Below are 17,109 nucleotides of genomic sequence, written 5' to 3' on the forward strand. Positions count from 1 at the left end.
CAAAGGCTCCTATTGAAGATGAAAGTCTGTAGAACTGGGCTTCTCAAACTTGGGTCCTTCCAGTTGCTGTTTGAGCACAACTCCCACCATTTTCATTGGGCATTGTGGCCTTCTGCTGCTACTACTGTGGATATTTTTATACCAATTTTCAGCAAAGTTTCCCAAAGCAGTTTACAGAAAGAAAGAGAGAGAGAGAGAGAGAGAGAGAGAGAGAGAGAGAGAGAGAGAGAGAGAGAGAGAGAGAGAGAAAGAAAGAAAGAAAGAAAGAAAGAAAGAAAGAAAGAAAGAAAGATGCATTCCTGCCCCCCAGGAGCTCACAATCTAAAAAAGAAACATAAGATAGGCATCAGCAATAGCCACTGGAGGGATGCTGTGCTAGAGATGGATAGGGCCAGTTGCTCTCCCCCTGCTCAGTAAAGAGAATCGCCACTTTGAAAAGGTGCCTCTTTGCTCAGTTGTGGCTGGGGATTGTGGGAATTGTAGTCCCACAACATTTGAAAACACCTGCTATAGAGGAGTTGCTGCCCACTAGCAAGCCTAATGTGGTGGAATCCCGGCTACCAAGCCACAGATAGATTGTGGGAACTGGCATTGCCTAACTTGTCCTTTTCATTTCAATGGGACGACTTTGAGTGATTTTTCTCATCATGTCAGCCTCTTAATAGTTAGTTAGTTGTTTATTTACGATCTTAGATCAAACATCAATAGACACAGAATATATACAATAAGGAAAGAAAACGAAAACAAAATCTAAAATGCCATCAAATACATCAAATCAGGAATCTTTGACAATAACCGATTGCTGTGCTCTAGCTTCTCTTAGTTTAGTCAATGTGTAACAGAATTTAGCAACCGCCAGGGATATTGTTGGGTCCCTATCTTCTAATAAACATATAAGAGTCGTCTCCACTGAGTGGCTTTTAAGATCTTTCAGATGCTGGGATAAAAATAAATCTCTTTCATCAGTATAAAGTGGACAATGTAACAGTGAATGCATCAATGTTTCGGGAGCAGCTCCGCAGGGGCATAGTCTTTCCTCATAAGGTTTTCTCTCAAATTTCCCTGCTAACATCGCTGAGGGTAAAGCATTCAAGCGAGCTCTTGTAAACGCCCAGCGAAGCTTTGGTGAATAGATTGTGTAGAAATAAGAGGCTATGACCCAATCTTTCTTGGTGCTTAGAAACTGTAGCGGCCTATTTGTAGAGGCCCTTTCCTCCTGGAAATTTATGTCCCTAAGCCTTTGTTTAACTAGGGATCTTGCCGTTGACACGCCCTGTTCTAACAATTGTGCTGGGCAGAAGCCCATCTTCTGGAGTCTTTCCTCAACCGTCATACACCAACGGGGTTGTGGGGTGGCGGCAAGGAGATCAGACTCTTAATACAATTCTAATTCTAATTAGGATTCGATTAGAATTAGAAGTCCCACTCTCCCCCACCCAACCCCATCTACCCACTAGTCTCCCCCCCACAAAAAAAAATCAGCTGATGAGCTTTGCGTATATTGCAAAGTTGTTAGGAAAGTAGAACAAGAGAGTATCAAAATCGGCCTAGACCAGGATCCTTTTTCCAGAGGTGCAGCCAGCTGCCTCCAGGAAGCCAAACATCAAGGCATGAAAGTGATGGCTCTCCCTTGTTGGTGGAATACACACCCAGGCCCAGCTTGACTTTCCTGAAACACCCGATGGAATGCTAAGCTCTGTAGCTCCCATGACTTCCTTCAAACCTTCCTCAACATTTATATTTTCCTCGATATGCTTTTGTCACGCAGCCTGTTCATCTCAAGGCTAAGGATTCTAAGGGTCAGAGGCCAAGTCTGGGAGCTGTGCTCGCTTCCGTTTTCCAGTCGTCTGTAAGAAAAAGGCAAGGTAGGAGGAAGGGATCGTCTGCTGAGCAGCAGCTGAGTCGGAGGGCTTTTCGTCCCACCTTGTGAAAGAACAGGGTACAGCTGCTGCTAGGTAGGATGGAGCCCTCTGACTCAGCTGCTGCTTAGCAGACAATCACTCCCCCCGCCCCACAAACACACACACACACTCCTATCTTGCTTTGTACTCACAGATGATCAGAAAACAGGAATGCCCAGCACACCGCTCCTGAACTTGGGTAGGATGCATCTCCTACCCTAATTAGAATTGTGAGAACAGCCCTCCTGTCTCTGAGGCCTTGGACAGCTCAAAGGGCATTTGGAACCAAAGTCCTCTTTATTTTTAACAGCCATTTAATAGAACAGCGGCAAAATCTATGGGGAAACTCCGGATATCCCATCACTGGAGAAACCTCCTACTTGCCATCCTCTCTTTGTGTAGTTTATAAATCCAATGGGCATAATCCAACTAGAATTAAGCATTATGAAGTCCTCCTAATTTCAGCATAGAAGAGCAGATTAGACTTGACTTTTGGATAGCTTGTGGTTCTTTGCTTTTCAACAGCTGGACTTTCTTCAGCTGGGGGAGAAACAGGCAGAGAGCAGGGAAACAAGCAGGGGAAGGAGGAGAAATGGGATTTTTGTGAGTGGCCAAGGAAAGAGCAGCCAGGCAAAGACATTCTCCTCCTAAGATTGCTGGGGCAACCGGGACGTATGCATGAGATGGGAGGAGGGAGGCTGCCGGAATGACTTATGATATTCTTTGAGTTGTTGTGAGCTATATAAAGTGGTACAACCCATGTGCTCTCCCACTATCACTACCCCCTGCACACACTCTCTCTCTGTGATAAAACTTCATGAGGCAGAAGAGCTTCCTGGCTGGACGCAGCTCAAGGTAAGAGGAGTGCGCTTGTTTGCATGCTTAATAAAGACAGGCAGTTCTAGGCTGTGAGCTCAGGGCTTGGGATGGGGTAGCTCTCGGATTCTGATTCTTCCTTCTACCAAAGCCTTGCTGAAAGATGTTAAGAAGTCTTAGGAAACAATCCAGAAGCAAACAAAAGGAAGGAAGCTTTAATCCCAAGAAGACTTGCTAATCAGTAAGCCTCTTTTGAACTCTGAGACTCTTATGTAAACATGCACATCAGTCCTCAGCTAGCCTACTCTGTGATGTGCAGGGAATCTCCATTTGCAGGAGTTTTGTTTCAAATTCTTTCCAATGCAAGGACTGTCCCACCACCCAACTGACACTGTGCTTATCTGCTCCTTCTTAACTGCCTGTTAAACAGGGTCAGTGAAAAACAACCAGTGGGGAGAGATAAGAGGCAAAGCTAGACAGAAAATACTTTAAAGGCAAGACAAGGCAGTGGAAACATTTGGGGTTTTACAGGAGTGGATTTGACTGTAAACTTGAGAGAGTTCATTCGAGCAGCAGAAATGGATAATCAATCTGCGAAAAGGTGGGAGACTGCAATTGTCGGATTTCCTGCCGCCAGTATTTAGCAATATAAACAGTACTATCGGGGAAGACATCTAATGCATTGCAGGAGCAATGCTGGTTTGCACCATCTGGGGATATGGCTAGTTCCCTACTAAATGGCATTGAAAAGCAGAGGGACCTTGAATAACATAATTCATGCAGAGCTGGTTCAAGAGCTCTTTCCAGAAATAAGCATTCCTGAAATAATAAGAATATTATGAAATACTGTGAATGCAGCTGCATACTGAGTGCCTTGGCTTTAAGCCTGTCCGAAACTTGGTGGATGCCTGATCAAGAGGTAAGAGCCACTCGTGCTGGTTTTATTTAAAAAACAGTATACCCCGTTCTTCTTCAGAAGAAACTTATGTCCCCTCATCCTCTCAAGAGAAAATGAAATTGCAGCTCAAGGGTATGGAAACAAGGAAGATGGTACTCCCTAGATGACAGAATGATCTTGGGATACTTTCCCCTGACTGCCTGAACTACTGCCTAGGATGTTGGTTAGCTTGGAGTTGTACTTTCAGAACTTCAGAGGGATGAAGTCAATGGTCCATCAGCAGAGGCGGCCCTTTCATGAGGCAGGGTGAGGTGGTGGTCTCAGGTGCAGGGAGGGAAACAGGGGTAGGGTGGCCAGATGGGAAAGAGGACAGGGCTCCTATAGTTTTAAGTGATGCACAGAAGTGGGAATTTCAACTTGCCTGGCAGGGGAAAGAAAAGCAGCACCTGCTGAAATTCCCTGTTCTGTGCAGCTATTACAGGTGTAGGAATCCTGTCCGCTTTTCCATGTGGATACCCTATACAGAGGGTAGCAATTGCTGGGTCCTCGCTACCACAGGTGCTACCCTGCCATCCACTGCTAACACCCTTCTTTTCTCCACTGGGATACACTGTTTATGGGGTAAACTCCTCACCCCTCAGGGATACACCTCGTCTTTTCCCGCCACCGCCAGAGTATTATATGGAATTACCTGCCACAAGATGTGGTGACAGCCAACAGCCTGGATAGCTTGAAGAAGGGTTTAGATAAATTCATGGAGGACAGGTCTATCAGTGGCTACTAGTCTGAGGGCTATAGGCCACCTCCAGCCAGATCAGCAAGATGCCTCTAAATAGCCACTTGCCTGTGGGCATCTCAGAGGCATCTGGTGGGCCACTATGTGAAACAGGATGCTGGACTAGATAGACCTTGGGCCTGATCCAGCAGGACCTGAGCCAGCAGGGCTTTTCTTATGTTCTTATGTTTACCCACCAACTTGAATGCCCCTGACACCACTGCTGGGCTTGGTGGTATGCTCTGAGGGCCCATTCAGACATAGCATGAAACCTCAGGTAGACGAACCTGTGGTTAATCCATGAAGGTGGGAATCATTCCATTGATTATGGTTCAACTGCGGTTTTGCAACCCCTGGCTTCTGGGCAGAGGGATCTCTCCCTCTTTCCGGTCTGCCAAGGCTGCCTCCCAGCAAACTCCCTACCACGCACGTCGCTAGACTGTGGGCAAGGTGTCAGGACATCAATAAAGTGGCAACCATTGGCCACAATCTTCAAGGATGTGTGCTCAGTGCAATTGTGCCTTTTCGGCATCCATCGCCTGCTCTCGGCAGGGAAAAGACATTTTAACCCTTTACTCGCACCACTTGTACCACTGCCCTTGCAAGGGCTCTGCAGCTATACAATCCCACACAAGCACAATTATTGATACCGGGGGATGGACACTAGTTTTCTGTTGCTTCAGGAAGGAATCATGATGACTTCATAGGAGGGTATATGTATATGAGGGCAGGCAAAGGATCCTGGGGTTTGGTCCACTGTGACAAAGGATGCTCTTGGACTCACAGATTCGGGCCAAGCAGTCCAGAAAGCTCCAACACATGCTTGGCCCTTATGAGAGGGCCAGTCCAGAAGAGAAAAACAGAGGCACCACATGTTTCAGCCCTCTGTTGGACTGCACCCTCATGAGGTAGGCCTTCCATCTATAGGGGGCTCCACTGATGTGGGACTCCTGGTATCTCTGGTTAATAATAGAACTAATAATAGAATGTCTTCCCCTCTCCACTCAGCCCTTTCAGAATTCCAAGGAGTCTGGTCCACTTAATGTGTCTGGGCAGAAAGACCAAGAATGGATCCTACGTCCAAAGCAAAAAAGGTCAGGCTGGGGCCGGCGTTGCGGCGTATGTAAATCAGCCAACATGGGGCATCCTGGGGCATGGATTATAGCAATCCCTGGCAAGCCAGGTGACAGGCCAAAAAAAGACATGGCTTTGTGTTGCAGGGAGACTGGACTGTCAGAGGGAGCACTTTAACCCATGATTCATGGCAGTTGCCAGGACCGGGGAAAGTACTGCCAGGGTGCCCTTCCCTGGGGCTTGCATGGTACTAGCAACCGGACAGGGAGGCAATAGTCCTCCAGTCCGCATGTGTGTCTCCATGGCCAGGCTTTCTCATGAGAGAGCGGTCCTTGGGAGAAGGGCATAAACATCTACTGCACATTCTAGCATCACAGAGAGCTTTTGAGCTCAATCCCTTTGTCCCATTGGAGGGCTCTACTCATTAGGTATGGCCGGGACTGCATCCTTGCACACCAGGGAAAGGGGCTGGGTGCCCCTTCCCCTTCAAACTGGTAGAAAACATATAACAAGGCCACTGGGGGGAAAAACCAGGGGCTTTCTTTTAACCCAAACTTAGGGTTATCCCATTCATGGTAGGTAGGTAGAGACAGAGACAGAGATACATACATACCTACACACATAAGAACAGCCTTGCTGGATCGGGCCCAAGGCCCATCTAGTCCAGCATCCTGTTTCACACAGTGGCCCACCAGATGCCTCTGGAAGCCTACAGCAGGAGTTGAGGGCATGCCCTCTCCTGCTGTTACTCCCCTGCAACAGGTACTCAGAGGCATCCTGCCTTGGAGCCTGGATGTGGCCCTCCGACTAGTAGCTGTTGATAGACAGAGTTGAAGGCGGAGGGTTGAAGGCACCCCTGTGTACATTTGGAGGGAGTAGTATTGTCCATGGGAACCTTGAAAATACAGACACTCTTCAGGCACCCAGGGCAATCAATGCCCTGCTGCTCAACCAGCAGACAGCACACACAACACCTTTGAAAGGATACCTTGCTAAGCAGACACACTAGATCAAGTGTGTCATTAATGAAAAGGTTTCTTGTGCGTGTGCCCCCTTCTCCTTCCCCAGATGGAAGCTGTCGAAATGTTTTGTATTTTAATTCTAGGTAAAGGTCCTGCTTGCTGGGCAAAGCACCAAGGTGTGCATTGCAGGTTGCTCAAGAAATCCAGTCCAATGGACCGAGGCAGATACCAGATTTGTGGGACTACATTTTGTCTCTTTAATTGATTGACCCACAGGAAGGTTGCCACAGCTGGGGTTTCTGCAGGTATATTCAAGATGTAACCTTGATGGGAACCCCGCTGTGCACAAGGTCGGCACATTGGTATTTTTGATGCCGTGGTATCACTCCCCCAACAGCCTGGCATGTGTGCCCTTTGTGGGGCTGTTCTTGCCTTGTATACCGCCCTGTCTGTGAATTGAGTGGTATATTAAATCTTGTAATGAATAAATAAAATAAATAGATAGATCTTGGGGTTGTGGTAGATAGCTCAAAGAAAATATCCACCCAGGTGCAGTAAGAACATAAGAACAGCCCTGCTGGATCAGGCCCAAGGCCCATCTAGTCCAGCATGTTTCACACAGTAGCCTACAAGATGCTGCTGGAAGCCTACAGGCAGGAGTTGAGGGCGTGCCTTCTCTCCTGCTTTTACTCACTTGCAATTGGTACTCAGAGGCATCCTGCCTTTGAGGCTGGAGGTGGCCTATAGCCCTCCAACTAGTAGCCAATGATAGACCTCTCCTTCATGAAGTTATCCAAACTCCTCTTAAAGCCATCCAGGTTGTTGGCTGTCACCACATCTTGTGGCAGAGAATTCCACAAGCTGATTATGTGTTGTGTGAAAAAGAACTTCCATTTGTTGGTCCTAGATTTCCTGGCAATCAATTTCATGAGATGACCCCTGGTTCTAGTGTTATGTGAGAGGGAGAAGAATTTTTCTCTATCCACTTTCTCCACACCATGCATGATTTTATAGACCTCTATCATGTCTCCCCGCTGTCATCTTTCTTCTAAACTAAATAGCCCCAGGTGTTGTGTAGTCATGCCTCATAAGAAAGGTGCTCTTCTAGGCCCCTGATCATATTGGCTGCCTCTTCTGCACCTTTCCCAGTTCTACAATGTCCTTTTTTTAGATGTGGTGACCAGAATTGTATGCCGTACTCCAGATGTGGCCACACCATCGTTTTGTATAAGGGCATTATAATGTTAGCCATTTTATTATCCCCTTTCTAATGATCCCTAGAATGGAACTGGCCTTTTTCACAGCTGCCACACTTTGAGTCGACACATTCAACTAGCTGTCCACCATGACCCCAAGATCCCTCTCCTGGTCAGTCATTGACAGCTCAGATCCCATCAGCGTATACTTGAAGTTGGGGTTTTTCATCCCATTGTGCATCACTTTACACTTGCCAACATTGAACTGCATTTGCCACTTTGTCGCCCACTCCCCCAGGTTGGAGAGATCCTTTTGGAGCTCCTCACAATTTGTTTTGGATTTCACTACCCAAAAGAGTTTGGTATCATCTGCAAATTTGGCCACCTCGCTGTTTACCCCTGCTTCTAGATCATTTATGAATAAATTAAAAAGCACCGGTCCCAGTACAGATCCCTGGGGGACCCCACTTCTTACTTCCCTCCATTGTGAAAACTCTCCATTTATACCTACCCTCTGTTTCCTGTCTTTCAACCAGTTAGCAATCCACACATGTACTTGTCCCCTTATCCCATGACCGCTAAGTTTCCTCAGGAATCTTTGATAAGGAACTTTGTCAACAGCTTTTTGGAAGTCCAGGTAGACTATGTCAACTGGATCACCTTGATCCACACACTTGTTGACACTCTCAAAGAAGTCCAAAAGTTTGGTGAGGCAAGATTTCCCTTGGCAGAAGCCATGCGGGTTCTCTCTCAGCAGGGCCTGCTCTTCTATGTGCTTTACAATTTTATCCTTGAGGATGCTTTCTATCAATTTACCTGGAACGGATGTTAAGCTAACCAGCCTGTAATTTCCCGGATCGCCCCTGGATCCCTTTTTGAAAATCGGTGTTACATTTGCTTTTTTCCAGTACAGAGCCTGATTGCAGGGATAAGTTATATATGTTAGCAAGGAGGTCGGCAATTTGGCAAGGGCAGAATTCATGCAAGGGACCATGAGGGAAGGGATCAGAAATAAAACTGCAAATATCATGCCCTTATACATATCTATGGTGTGGTCACGTCTGGAATACCATGTACAGTTCTGGCTGCCACATCTTGGGGGGAAATGGGATGGGGCTGTAGTTCAGTGGTAGAACATCTGGTCTGCATGCAGACAGTCCTAGGTTGAATCCCTGGCAGCATCTCCAGGTAGGGCTGGGAAAGAGTCCTGCCTGAAATCCTGAAAATCTGCTGTCAGTCAGTGTAGACAATACTGAGCTAGGTGGACCAGTGGTTAGGGTTAGGGTTAGGGTACTTGGTATAAAGTAACTTTCTATGTTGCTGAAAAGGATATTGTAGAGCTGCAAAAAGTGCAGGAAAGGACAACTTTGCTTCCTTTTGTGTATTTCTGTTTTTAATTTATAAGATGCCATGCAATTTTGGTGATTGGCGAGGTAATTCTTAAAATAAACAAGCAAACCAACCGACATGGTCAGGGTATCTACACAAAGAGACCCTCTGCTTGCAATTTGTCAAAACTAGGTTGGTAAATTTGGGAGCTGCAAAAGAGAATGGAGTGCTTCTTTCTTTGCAAACTGTCTGAATTGAAGCAATAAATCCGAGGGGTTTAGAGAGCTGCTACAGCTCTATGCTGCACTAACTCCTTTCTTCCTGCCTTAGAGCCTCCAACATTTCACAGATGAAAATAGCAACATTCCTGAGAACAACTAGGCTATATGACCTGGCAGCTCAGAAGGCATGACCCACAGTCAAAGCGCGCACACACACACACACACACACACACACACACACACACACACAAAAATAGAGAGAGAGAGAGAGAGAGAGAGAGCAGGGAACAAAGGAAAGGCAAAATTGCAAATATATTAATTGAATGCAGAGAGGCATCTATTAGTGGTTCTTAAGTGGGGGGGGCAGAGTGACTCCCAGATGTTTCAGCAGTGGGTAAAGTGATGGGCCATTCTCCACTACTCCTTCTTGCCTTTGGAGTCAGTCAGCACCATTATAAGCAAAGATAAAATAGACTGGGTGCTATTTTCTAGGGATGTGCAGAAAACCAGTTTGGCCTGTTTGGTTTGAATTCAAACCCAATTCAAGCCAGGGTGGGTAGGTTTGGTTTTGTTATTGCCTGAACCCCCCTTGATTCAGTTCGAATTTGAACCCAACTTGAAATGATTCTAAAAGGTTCTACATAGGGTATAATGGGGACTCAAACCAGCAAATTATCCCTATAAAGAACACCTAGGGACACAAAACTGGGGTGAGTGGTAGGCACCCGAGGGTTCCTATTGGCCACCAAACCCCAAAGCAACTGGACACTCCTGCAATATTTAATGATTTTTTGAAGATTTTTCAATTTTCTGCTTTTTCTCCATAATAAATAAGGGGAATTGAGGATGCCCCAGCTGCTCCCCTGGTGGGGTGCCTGGGCACCAAAGTGGGTTTGAGTGCAAGGCAGTTATGACCACAACTCCCCCCGCGAGCCCCAAGCCAGTGGGGCTCATGGTTTATTTTTTATAATTTAAAAAAAAGATTTTAGCCTGTTTCAATGCAATGAACAGTGTGTGACCTTACACTGTTCTACCTGGGAGGGACTCCTATTCATTGCATTGAAACAGGCTAAAATCTTTTTAAAATATATACAAAATAAACCATGAACCCCACCGGCTTGGAGCTCCTGGGGGGAGTTGGTGGGTGGTAGGCATCTCTGGGTACCCACCTACCACCTACCCTGGGTTTGTGCCCCTAGGTGCTCTGCATAGGGAATAATGGGCCAGTTTGAGTCCCCATTATACCCTATGGGGAAAATGCAAAAATAAATGTCAAAAAATCATCAAAAATCACAGGATTGTCCAATTGCTTTGGGGTTTGGATGGTAGGTGGCACCCATGGCTGCCTACCACCCCAACCCAGTTTTGGAGACTCAAACCTTCAAAGCAGTTCTAACTGGTTCAAATAGAACAAGGCTCTGTTTGGTTTGAACTCAGGCTGGAATTGCCAGTTCAATGCCCTGTTTGATTTGAGTTTGAACCTTTGAACTGAACCATTTCAAATTTGAACCTGTTTGCATATCCCTACTATTTTTCCCCAGCCCACCTCTAGCCAATGAGTACTTGCAGAAATAGGACCGATAAAGGTTCCACCTACATTTTGTCTCCCATTCAACTAAGGCCAGCAAAACAGTTGCAAGATATGCCATAAAAAATCAAACAACGTAATTAGGGACCTGGCCCAGTGTCTATAAAACAATAAACTTTTTGCCAAGGCAGAGAGTGGGTTCCTCTACTGACTTCCTTCTCCCTGCCCTTTATCACATATGCAATGCTCAGCAAGATGGATGGATGCTCTCTCATCGATATTTGCGGGCCCTCCACCAACCCTGTCCCGACAGACACCTCCCCAGAAGGACACAAGCCTTATGATTCTGAATTTAAAAGCCAATGCTGGCCAGCCTGTGCCCAAGACCCCTCTCAAAACACGCCGCTCTTGGAGAGGCTGGAAATCCAGGTAGGCAGACTTGCCACGTGGCCTGCATTTATGGTTGAGTTTCAAAGGTCAGGTTGATGGAAGGCATATAAGGGGTGTATCTGAGGACTCCAGAATCCCTTTGGTTTTTCCTATTAGGAAGCAGACCTCGCTGAGAATATGGGGATGGTTGTTTCTCTCTGGCCTGATTTTCTCTGCATTAGTCCAATGCATGACATGGAAGGAAGGAACTCACTGCTTTAGGAGCTGTTAATGAGTCTATTGTGAACCCTGATGCACGATTACTTTTATCCTGACAGGGTCCGAAAATTGCAATGGAAATAGAAACTGCCCAGGAAAAGTCCAGCAAAATGCAACCCCAGCCAAGGAAATGTTGGAGACAATTCTCCGGAGCCCTGAGTTATATCACAGGAGATATGAAGGCATATGGAGACTGGCTGAAAGGTAAACACATTTTCATAGATAATATATGCACCTGAAAGAACTTGTAATAAATAGAGTGTTGGGCTTGGGATTGGAGGTTGTTGCTTCAATCCGTGCTCGTGTTTGAAGTCCATGGGGTGACCGTGAGCTGTTTCTTTCTTTCTTTAAAATTCATTCATTCATTCATTACATTTATAGACCACCCCATCCAAATGCTCTGGCTGGTGCACAAAAAGTTTTAAAAGACATTAAAATAACACTGCTTAAAACAATATAAAAACTATTTTAAAACAATTGAAAACAATTTAAAACCAATTAAAAATAATTTAAAAACCTTGGAAGGACAGGCCAGACATGTACATTTTCAGGGCTCTCTTAAAGGCCAGCAGCAAACCTAAACTGTGGATATCTGCCAGGAGTGCATTCCATTCCTCTGCTGTGACGCCTTTAGTGGGTTCTTTGAGAATAAAATCTCCTGTATTCAGGCCGACTTGGACTCCACTATTTCTGCAGGGTCTGTGAGGGAGGTATCCAGCAATCCCTCTTGCAGTGTTAGGTTGGATCAGTTTCAATCTGTGACTCCTGATGATGTGGACAAGCTGCTTGGAGCGGTACGGCCTACCACTTGTTCTCTGGATCCTTGCCCGACCTGGCTGCTTCGATCTAGCGGAGAGATTATTGGAGATGGCCTAGTTAATATCATAAATGCATCGCTGGGGGAGGGTAGGATGCCTCCTTGTTTGAAGGAGGCAATAGTTAGACCTCTTCTTAAGAAGCCTACCCTGGATCCCTCAGCGATGGATAGTTATAGGCCAATCTCCAATCTCCCCTGGCTGGGCAAGGTAATCGAGAGGGTGGTGGCTAACCAGCTCCAGGTGGTTTTGGAGGAAACTGATTATCTAGACCCATTTCAAACTGGCTTTAGAGCTGGCTATGGGGTTGAGACAGCCTTGGTCAGCCTGATGGATGACCTTTACCGGGGAATCGACAGAGGGAGTGTGACCCTGTTTGTCCTCTTGGATCTCTCGGCGGCATTCTATACCATCGACCATGGTATCCTTCTAGGTCGCCTGGAGGGGCTGGGAATAGGGGGCACTGCTTTGCAGTGGTTCCGTTCCTATCTCTCGGGTAGATCCCAGATGGTGGAGCTTGGTGACAGTCGCTCCTCAAAGCAGGAGCTATTATATGGAGTCCCTCAGGGCTCCATTCTGTCACCAATGCTTTTTAATATCTACATGAAACTGCTGGGTGAGGTCATCAGGAGATTTGGTGCTGGGTGTTATCAGTATGCTGATGACACCCAAATCTATTTCTCCTTTTCATCTTCAGGAAATGGCACTCACTCTTTAAATGCCTGCCTACAGGCAGTAATGGGCTGGATAAGGGATAACAAATTGAAGCTGAATCCAAGCAAGACGGAGGTGCTCATTGTGGGGGCTCAGAATCTGAGGAGTGAGTTAGATCTCCCTGTGCTGGATAGGGTCACACTCCCCCAGAAGAAGCAGGTGCACAGCTTGGGAATACTCCTGGACCCAGGCCTCACCCTGGTTTCTCAGGTGGAGGCCATGGCCAGGAGTGCTTTCTATCAGCTTCGGCTGATTCGACAGTTGCGTCCATTCCTTGAGGAGGATGACCTCAAAACAGTGGTGCACCAGCTGGTAACCTCCCGGCTTGACTATTGCAATGCGCTCTACGTGGGGCTGCCTTTGTACGTAGTTCGGAAACTTCAATTAGTTCAGAATGCAGCAGCCAGATTGGTCTCTGGGGTAACCTGGAGAGACCATATTACACCTATTTTGAAACAATTGCACTGGCTGCCGATAGGTTTCCGGGCAAAATACAAAGTGCTGGTGATTACCTTTAAAGCCCTGAACGGCTTAGGCCCGAGTTACCTTAGAGAGCGCCTTCTTCTGCGTGATCCCCACCGCACATTAAGGTCATCTGAGGAGGTCCGCCTCCAGTTACCACCAGCTCGTCTGGTAGCGACTCAGAGGCGGGCCTTCTCTATAGCTGTTCCAGGGCTGTGGAATGCGCTCCCTGCGGAAATCCGTAATTTGAATTCTCTGTTAGCCTTCAGGAGAGCCCTTAAAACGTATTTGTTTGGCCTGGCTTTCCAGGGTTTTTAAATTTTAACCCGATTTTGGGGCTTTTAATTACTGTAAACTATTTAATCCTATTTTAAAATGTTTTTATATTGTTAATTGCTATATTGTTTTTAATTTGTTTTAGTTTTTATTGTTTTAGTGGCTTGTTTTAATTGTAAACCGCCCTGAGCCATTTTGGAAGGGCGGTATATAAATCAATCAATCAATCAATCAATCAATCAATCAAATAAATAAATAAATAAATTGGCCAGGAGCAGCTACAGAAAAGGCCCAGTTCTGAGTTGCCACCAGAACGTATCTCTCCAGATGACCTCAGTGTGCAATGGGGATCAGAAGAAGGTGCTCTTTAAGGTAGCCCGGACTCAAGCCATTCAGGGCTTTAAAGGTAATAACCAGCACTTTGTATTTTGCCTGGAAACCTATCGGCAGCCAGTGCAACTGGATATACAGGACATATGTATATCCTGGGTTTCCAGCAAGCTCAAAGCAGTTGGATACCCTAACTCTCTCTCAGACAACACTTTCTCCCTCCTTGCTAGGGACAGTCTACTGTTCTCAACAAACACACCATGGCCACAAATGGCAGGCAGGGCACAGCATGATTCCTTAGCGTTCATCTGCATGCATTTCTATGCTCGTGCCCGAGAGCTAAGCTGGGGTGGGGGGTTGACAGCTGGAGACTCTAGCGGGTGGGGAGCTGAACCCTGAAGAATGGCAACTGTAGCAGCTTGCACACAGGGGCCGCCCTTGGATGAGGTGAGGTGAGGTGAGGTGGTTGCTAGTGGGGTGCTAAGATTCACCCTGCCTCCCCTCACTGCCTCGCCTGCCTCCCACCACCATTTTAAAAGCTCTTTGCCAAGCAGTGGTACAATCACTGCTCAGCCAAGAGCTGCTCTGAGACAGCCCTTCCTCCTAGCCCTGCTTCTTCCAGCGTGCAGCCCTCATTCCTCCCTTGTGCCATGCTAGTAATGAAACAAGGGAGGAAGCAGAGGAGGAACATCTGCTGTACTCTCTTTGCCTTGCATCGTGTCCTCTTCCACTGCCTTCCCCATTTCCTTCGTAGCCTGGCACAAGGAAGGTAGAGAGGTGCATGCCGGGCCAGAAAGAGGAGGAGGAAGCGGCATTCTGCAGGTGTCAGCGGGCGGGTGTTCATGCGCATCTCTGAGCACATGTCTAGTAAAGCAGCAGCTATGGCCACTGTCAGCATCAACAAGAAAAGGAGATACACAGCAGGAAGGAGGATATGATACCCTGCCTCAGGGGCAGGGAGGTGTGGGACAACCGCTGCTTGCATGCACGCATGCACGTGCGCATGCACACACACACACATTAACAAAGCATCCCTAAAAGGCAAACATGGGGGCACTAGCTGACATACCAAGCAAGGAAGGACCGGTGCAGTAAGAGGAATGGGCTAATGGTACTTCCCAGCTACCTATACTGGTGCACTGGGGAGGGCACTATTTTGATGTCCTCAAAAATGATGTCCTCCCCCCAAAATCTCCCCTTCCCCCAAAAGCCCTCTGTGCCACCAAAAATATGTCCCTGAAGGCTGCAGACAATATCCACAAATTTTTCCACAATATCCAGTCGTCCAATCTCCAGGATTTCTTGCAGCAGTCAACCGGAGATTGATGCCGATTCCTGGAGAACCTCAACATGGGTGTCGGCAGGATTTTTCCCGATGTGGGAGAGGGAAAGGCTGCAGCCCTCTACCCACTTGCCTGGGAATAAGCCCTATTTAATTGAGTGGAACTAGTTCAGTCCAGGCAGGCTCATGACTCCAGATAACTCATTACTCTAGGTCAATCTGTGGAGTTTTAAACGGTTGCCTTTATTGTTTATAATTGTTTTTAACCAATCATAAACCATCATGAGACACTTATGTTTGATGTTAGATAAATATGCTAATTTAAACAAATACTATAGCCTCCTTCAGACCTAATGCAGAACCAGTTCTGTGTCCAACGCCCTCCACTCTCCCACCCACATTCAGATGTACTGGAGAACACAATCTTTGCAGTACATCTGCAGAGAGGAGGGGGAACTGGCTGTGTGGGCTTCCTTATTTCATAAAGGACAGTCTGCCAGACCTTGAGAGTGGAGGGAGTTCTACAATGGCTGCCAATAGCAGCCTGAGCGAGGGAGGAGCTTCCCCTCTCAACTTCAGCTTGGGAGCAGGCTAACAGCGGTGCCAGCGTTCGGACATAACACTGGCACCACCAAACTGCAGGTTGAGCTCGCAAAATATAGAGAAAACCAAAGCTGACATTTGGGGAGGGAAACCGCGAGTCCATTTTTTGCTGTAACTGTGGTTGCCTGCATTTGGATGTATGGTTTGCAAAACCGGAGGTGAAGGGATATCTAGTTTTGTGTTATGTGCAAATGTGGCCTATATTTATCCGAATCCAAGACTAGGGTTTTTTCCAGGTTTTTTGATATTAGAAGAAACCAGGAGACCATCTTAAATTCAGAGTCCTGTTCCTTTTGAGCAAATGCAGATATAACCTGTATATAATGTCTACTTTTTAAGGGGAGGGGTCATCTTAAATTCAGAGTCATCTTCAATTTTGGTATGTATGGTAGATAAATGATCCAGGAGGACTGGTAACCCTACTCCCAGCCCTTGAAGTAGGCCTTGAGCTGGCCCTTATTTTACCCTCTAAATATGTCCTAGGATAATTATTTCTAGGTTTGCATTATTCCTCCGTTTCCCCATGGCCTCCCCCTTCCCAGGCCTCCCCCTTCCTTTATCATTCCTAATTCCCATGGCAGGTTTGACTTATAATACATGGAAGGGTGTGTTGCAAGCCCAGCATAAGCTGGCATGGAGATGCTCACGCAATCTGCTTTACGAGATGTAAGCAACATAAATAAGTCACTTTTATCTCCAGCATGAACTCCAGCAGAGGTTGTTGTGCTGCTCAATCAACTTCCCAATTGCAAAACATTTTTACAAACACGTATGTCATATTTTACAACCTTGTTGGCGTAAGAGTCTTGCCAGATGTTGCTAGAGATACACACAACAGTCCCAGGCTATAAACTTTCCAGCAAGAGAAACAGAAGTCTACAGGAAGGATCTCGGATAGAGTAATTTGTTCACCCAAAAAGATCACCCTTGACACTCCTTGAATATTCAAATATTTGCCCAATACTTGGCATCCATTTATTCCAGCTTTCAAAAATGTCATCTGTGAAGCAGCCTTTTTGCATGACACTGAAATGAATTGGTACTAGTAGATAATGAACAGACCAAAGAAAGTACTTTGTGACACGATGCATAGTTAATGAATGGAATTTGCTGCTGCCCAGTGTGAGAGCCATTAGCTTAGATGGCTTCAAAAGGGGATTTACAAAGATTCATGGAGACGCATGGAACTATCACGTTTCAGTGGCAGCTCATGATGGTTTTATGGAGGTACCATGTTCAGAGGAATGCTGGGATGTCTGGGGGTGTGGCCAGGAAGTGT

At 46.5% G+C, this 17,109-nt stretch overlaps 1 protein-coding gene across 1 annotated transcript in view; it reads left to right on the forward strand.

Moving 5' to 3' along the window:
* The first annotated feature begins 2,528 nt into the window (after positions 1 to 2,528).
* SLC14A1 (solute carrier family 14 member 1 (Kidd blood group)) overlaps positions 2,529 to 17,109 on the forward strand; it is a 39,489-nt gene continuing 24,908 nt past the window's right edge. The window contains exons 1-2 of the mRNA XM_053297798.1: positions 2,529 to 2,756; positions 11,408 to 11,552. Coding sequence (XP_053153773.1) covers positions 2,661 to 2,756; positions 11,408 to 11,552 — 241 coding nt within the window. The 5' untranslated portion in view covers positions 2,529 to 2,660. The remainder of the gene's footprint in view (positions 2,757 to 11,407; positions 11,553 to 17,109) is intronic.

This window comes from Hemicordylus capensis, chromosome 2, assembly GCF_027244095.1.
Source record: "Hemicordylus capensis ecotype Gifberg chromosome 2, rHemCap1.1.pri, whole genome shotgun sequence".
Classification (NCBI taxonomy): Eukaryota; Metazoa; Chordata; class Lepidosauria; order Squamata; family Cordylidae; genus Hemicordylus; species Hemicordylus capensis.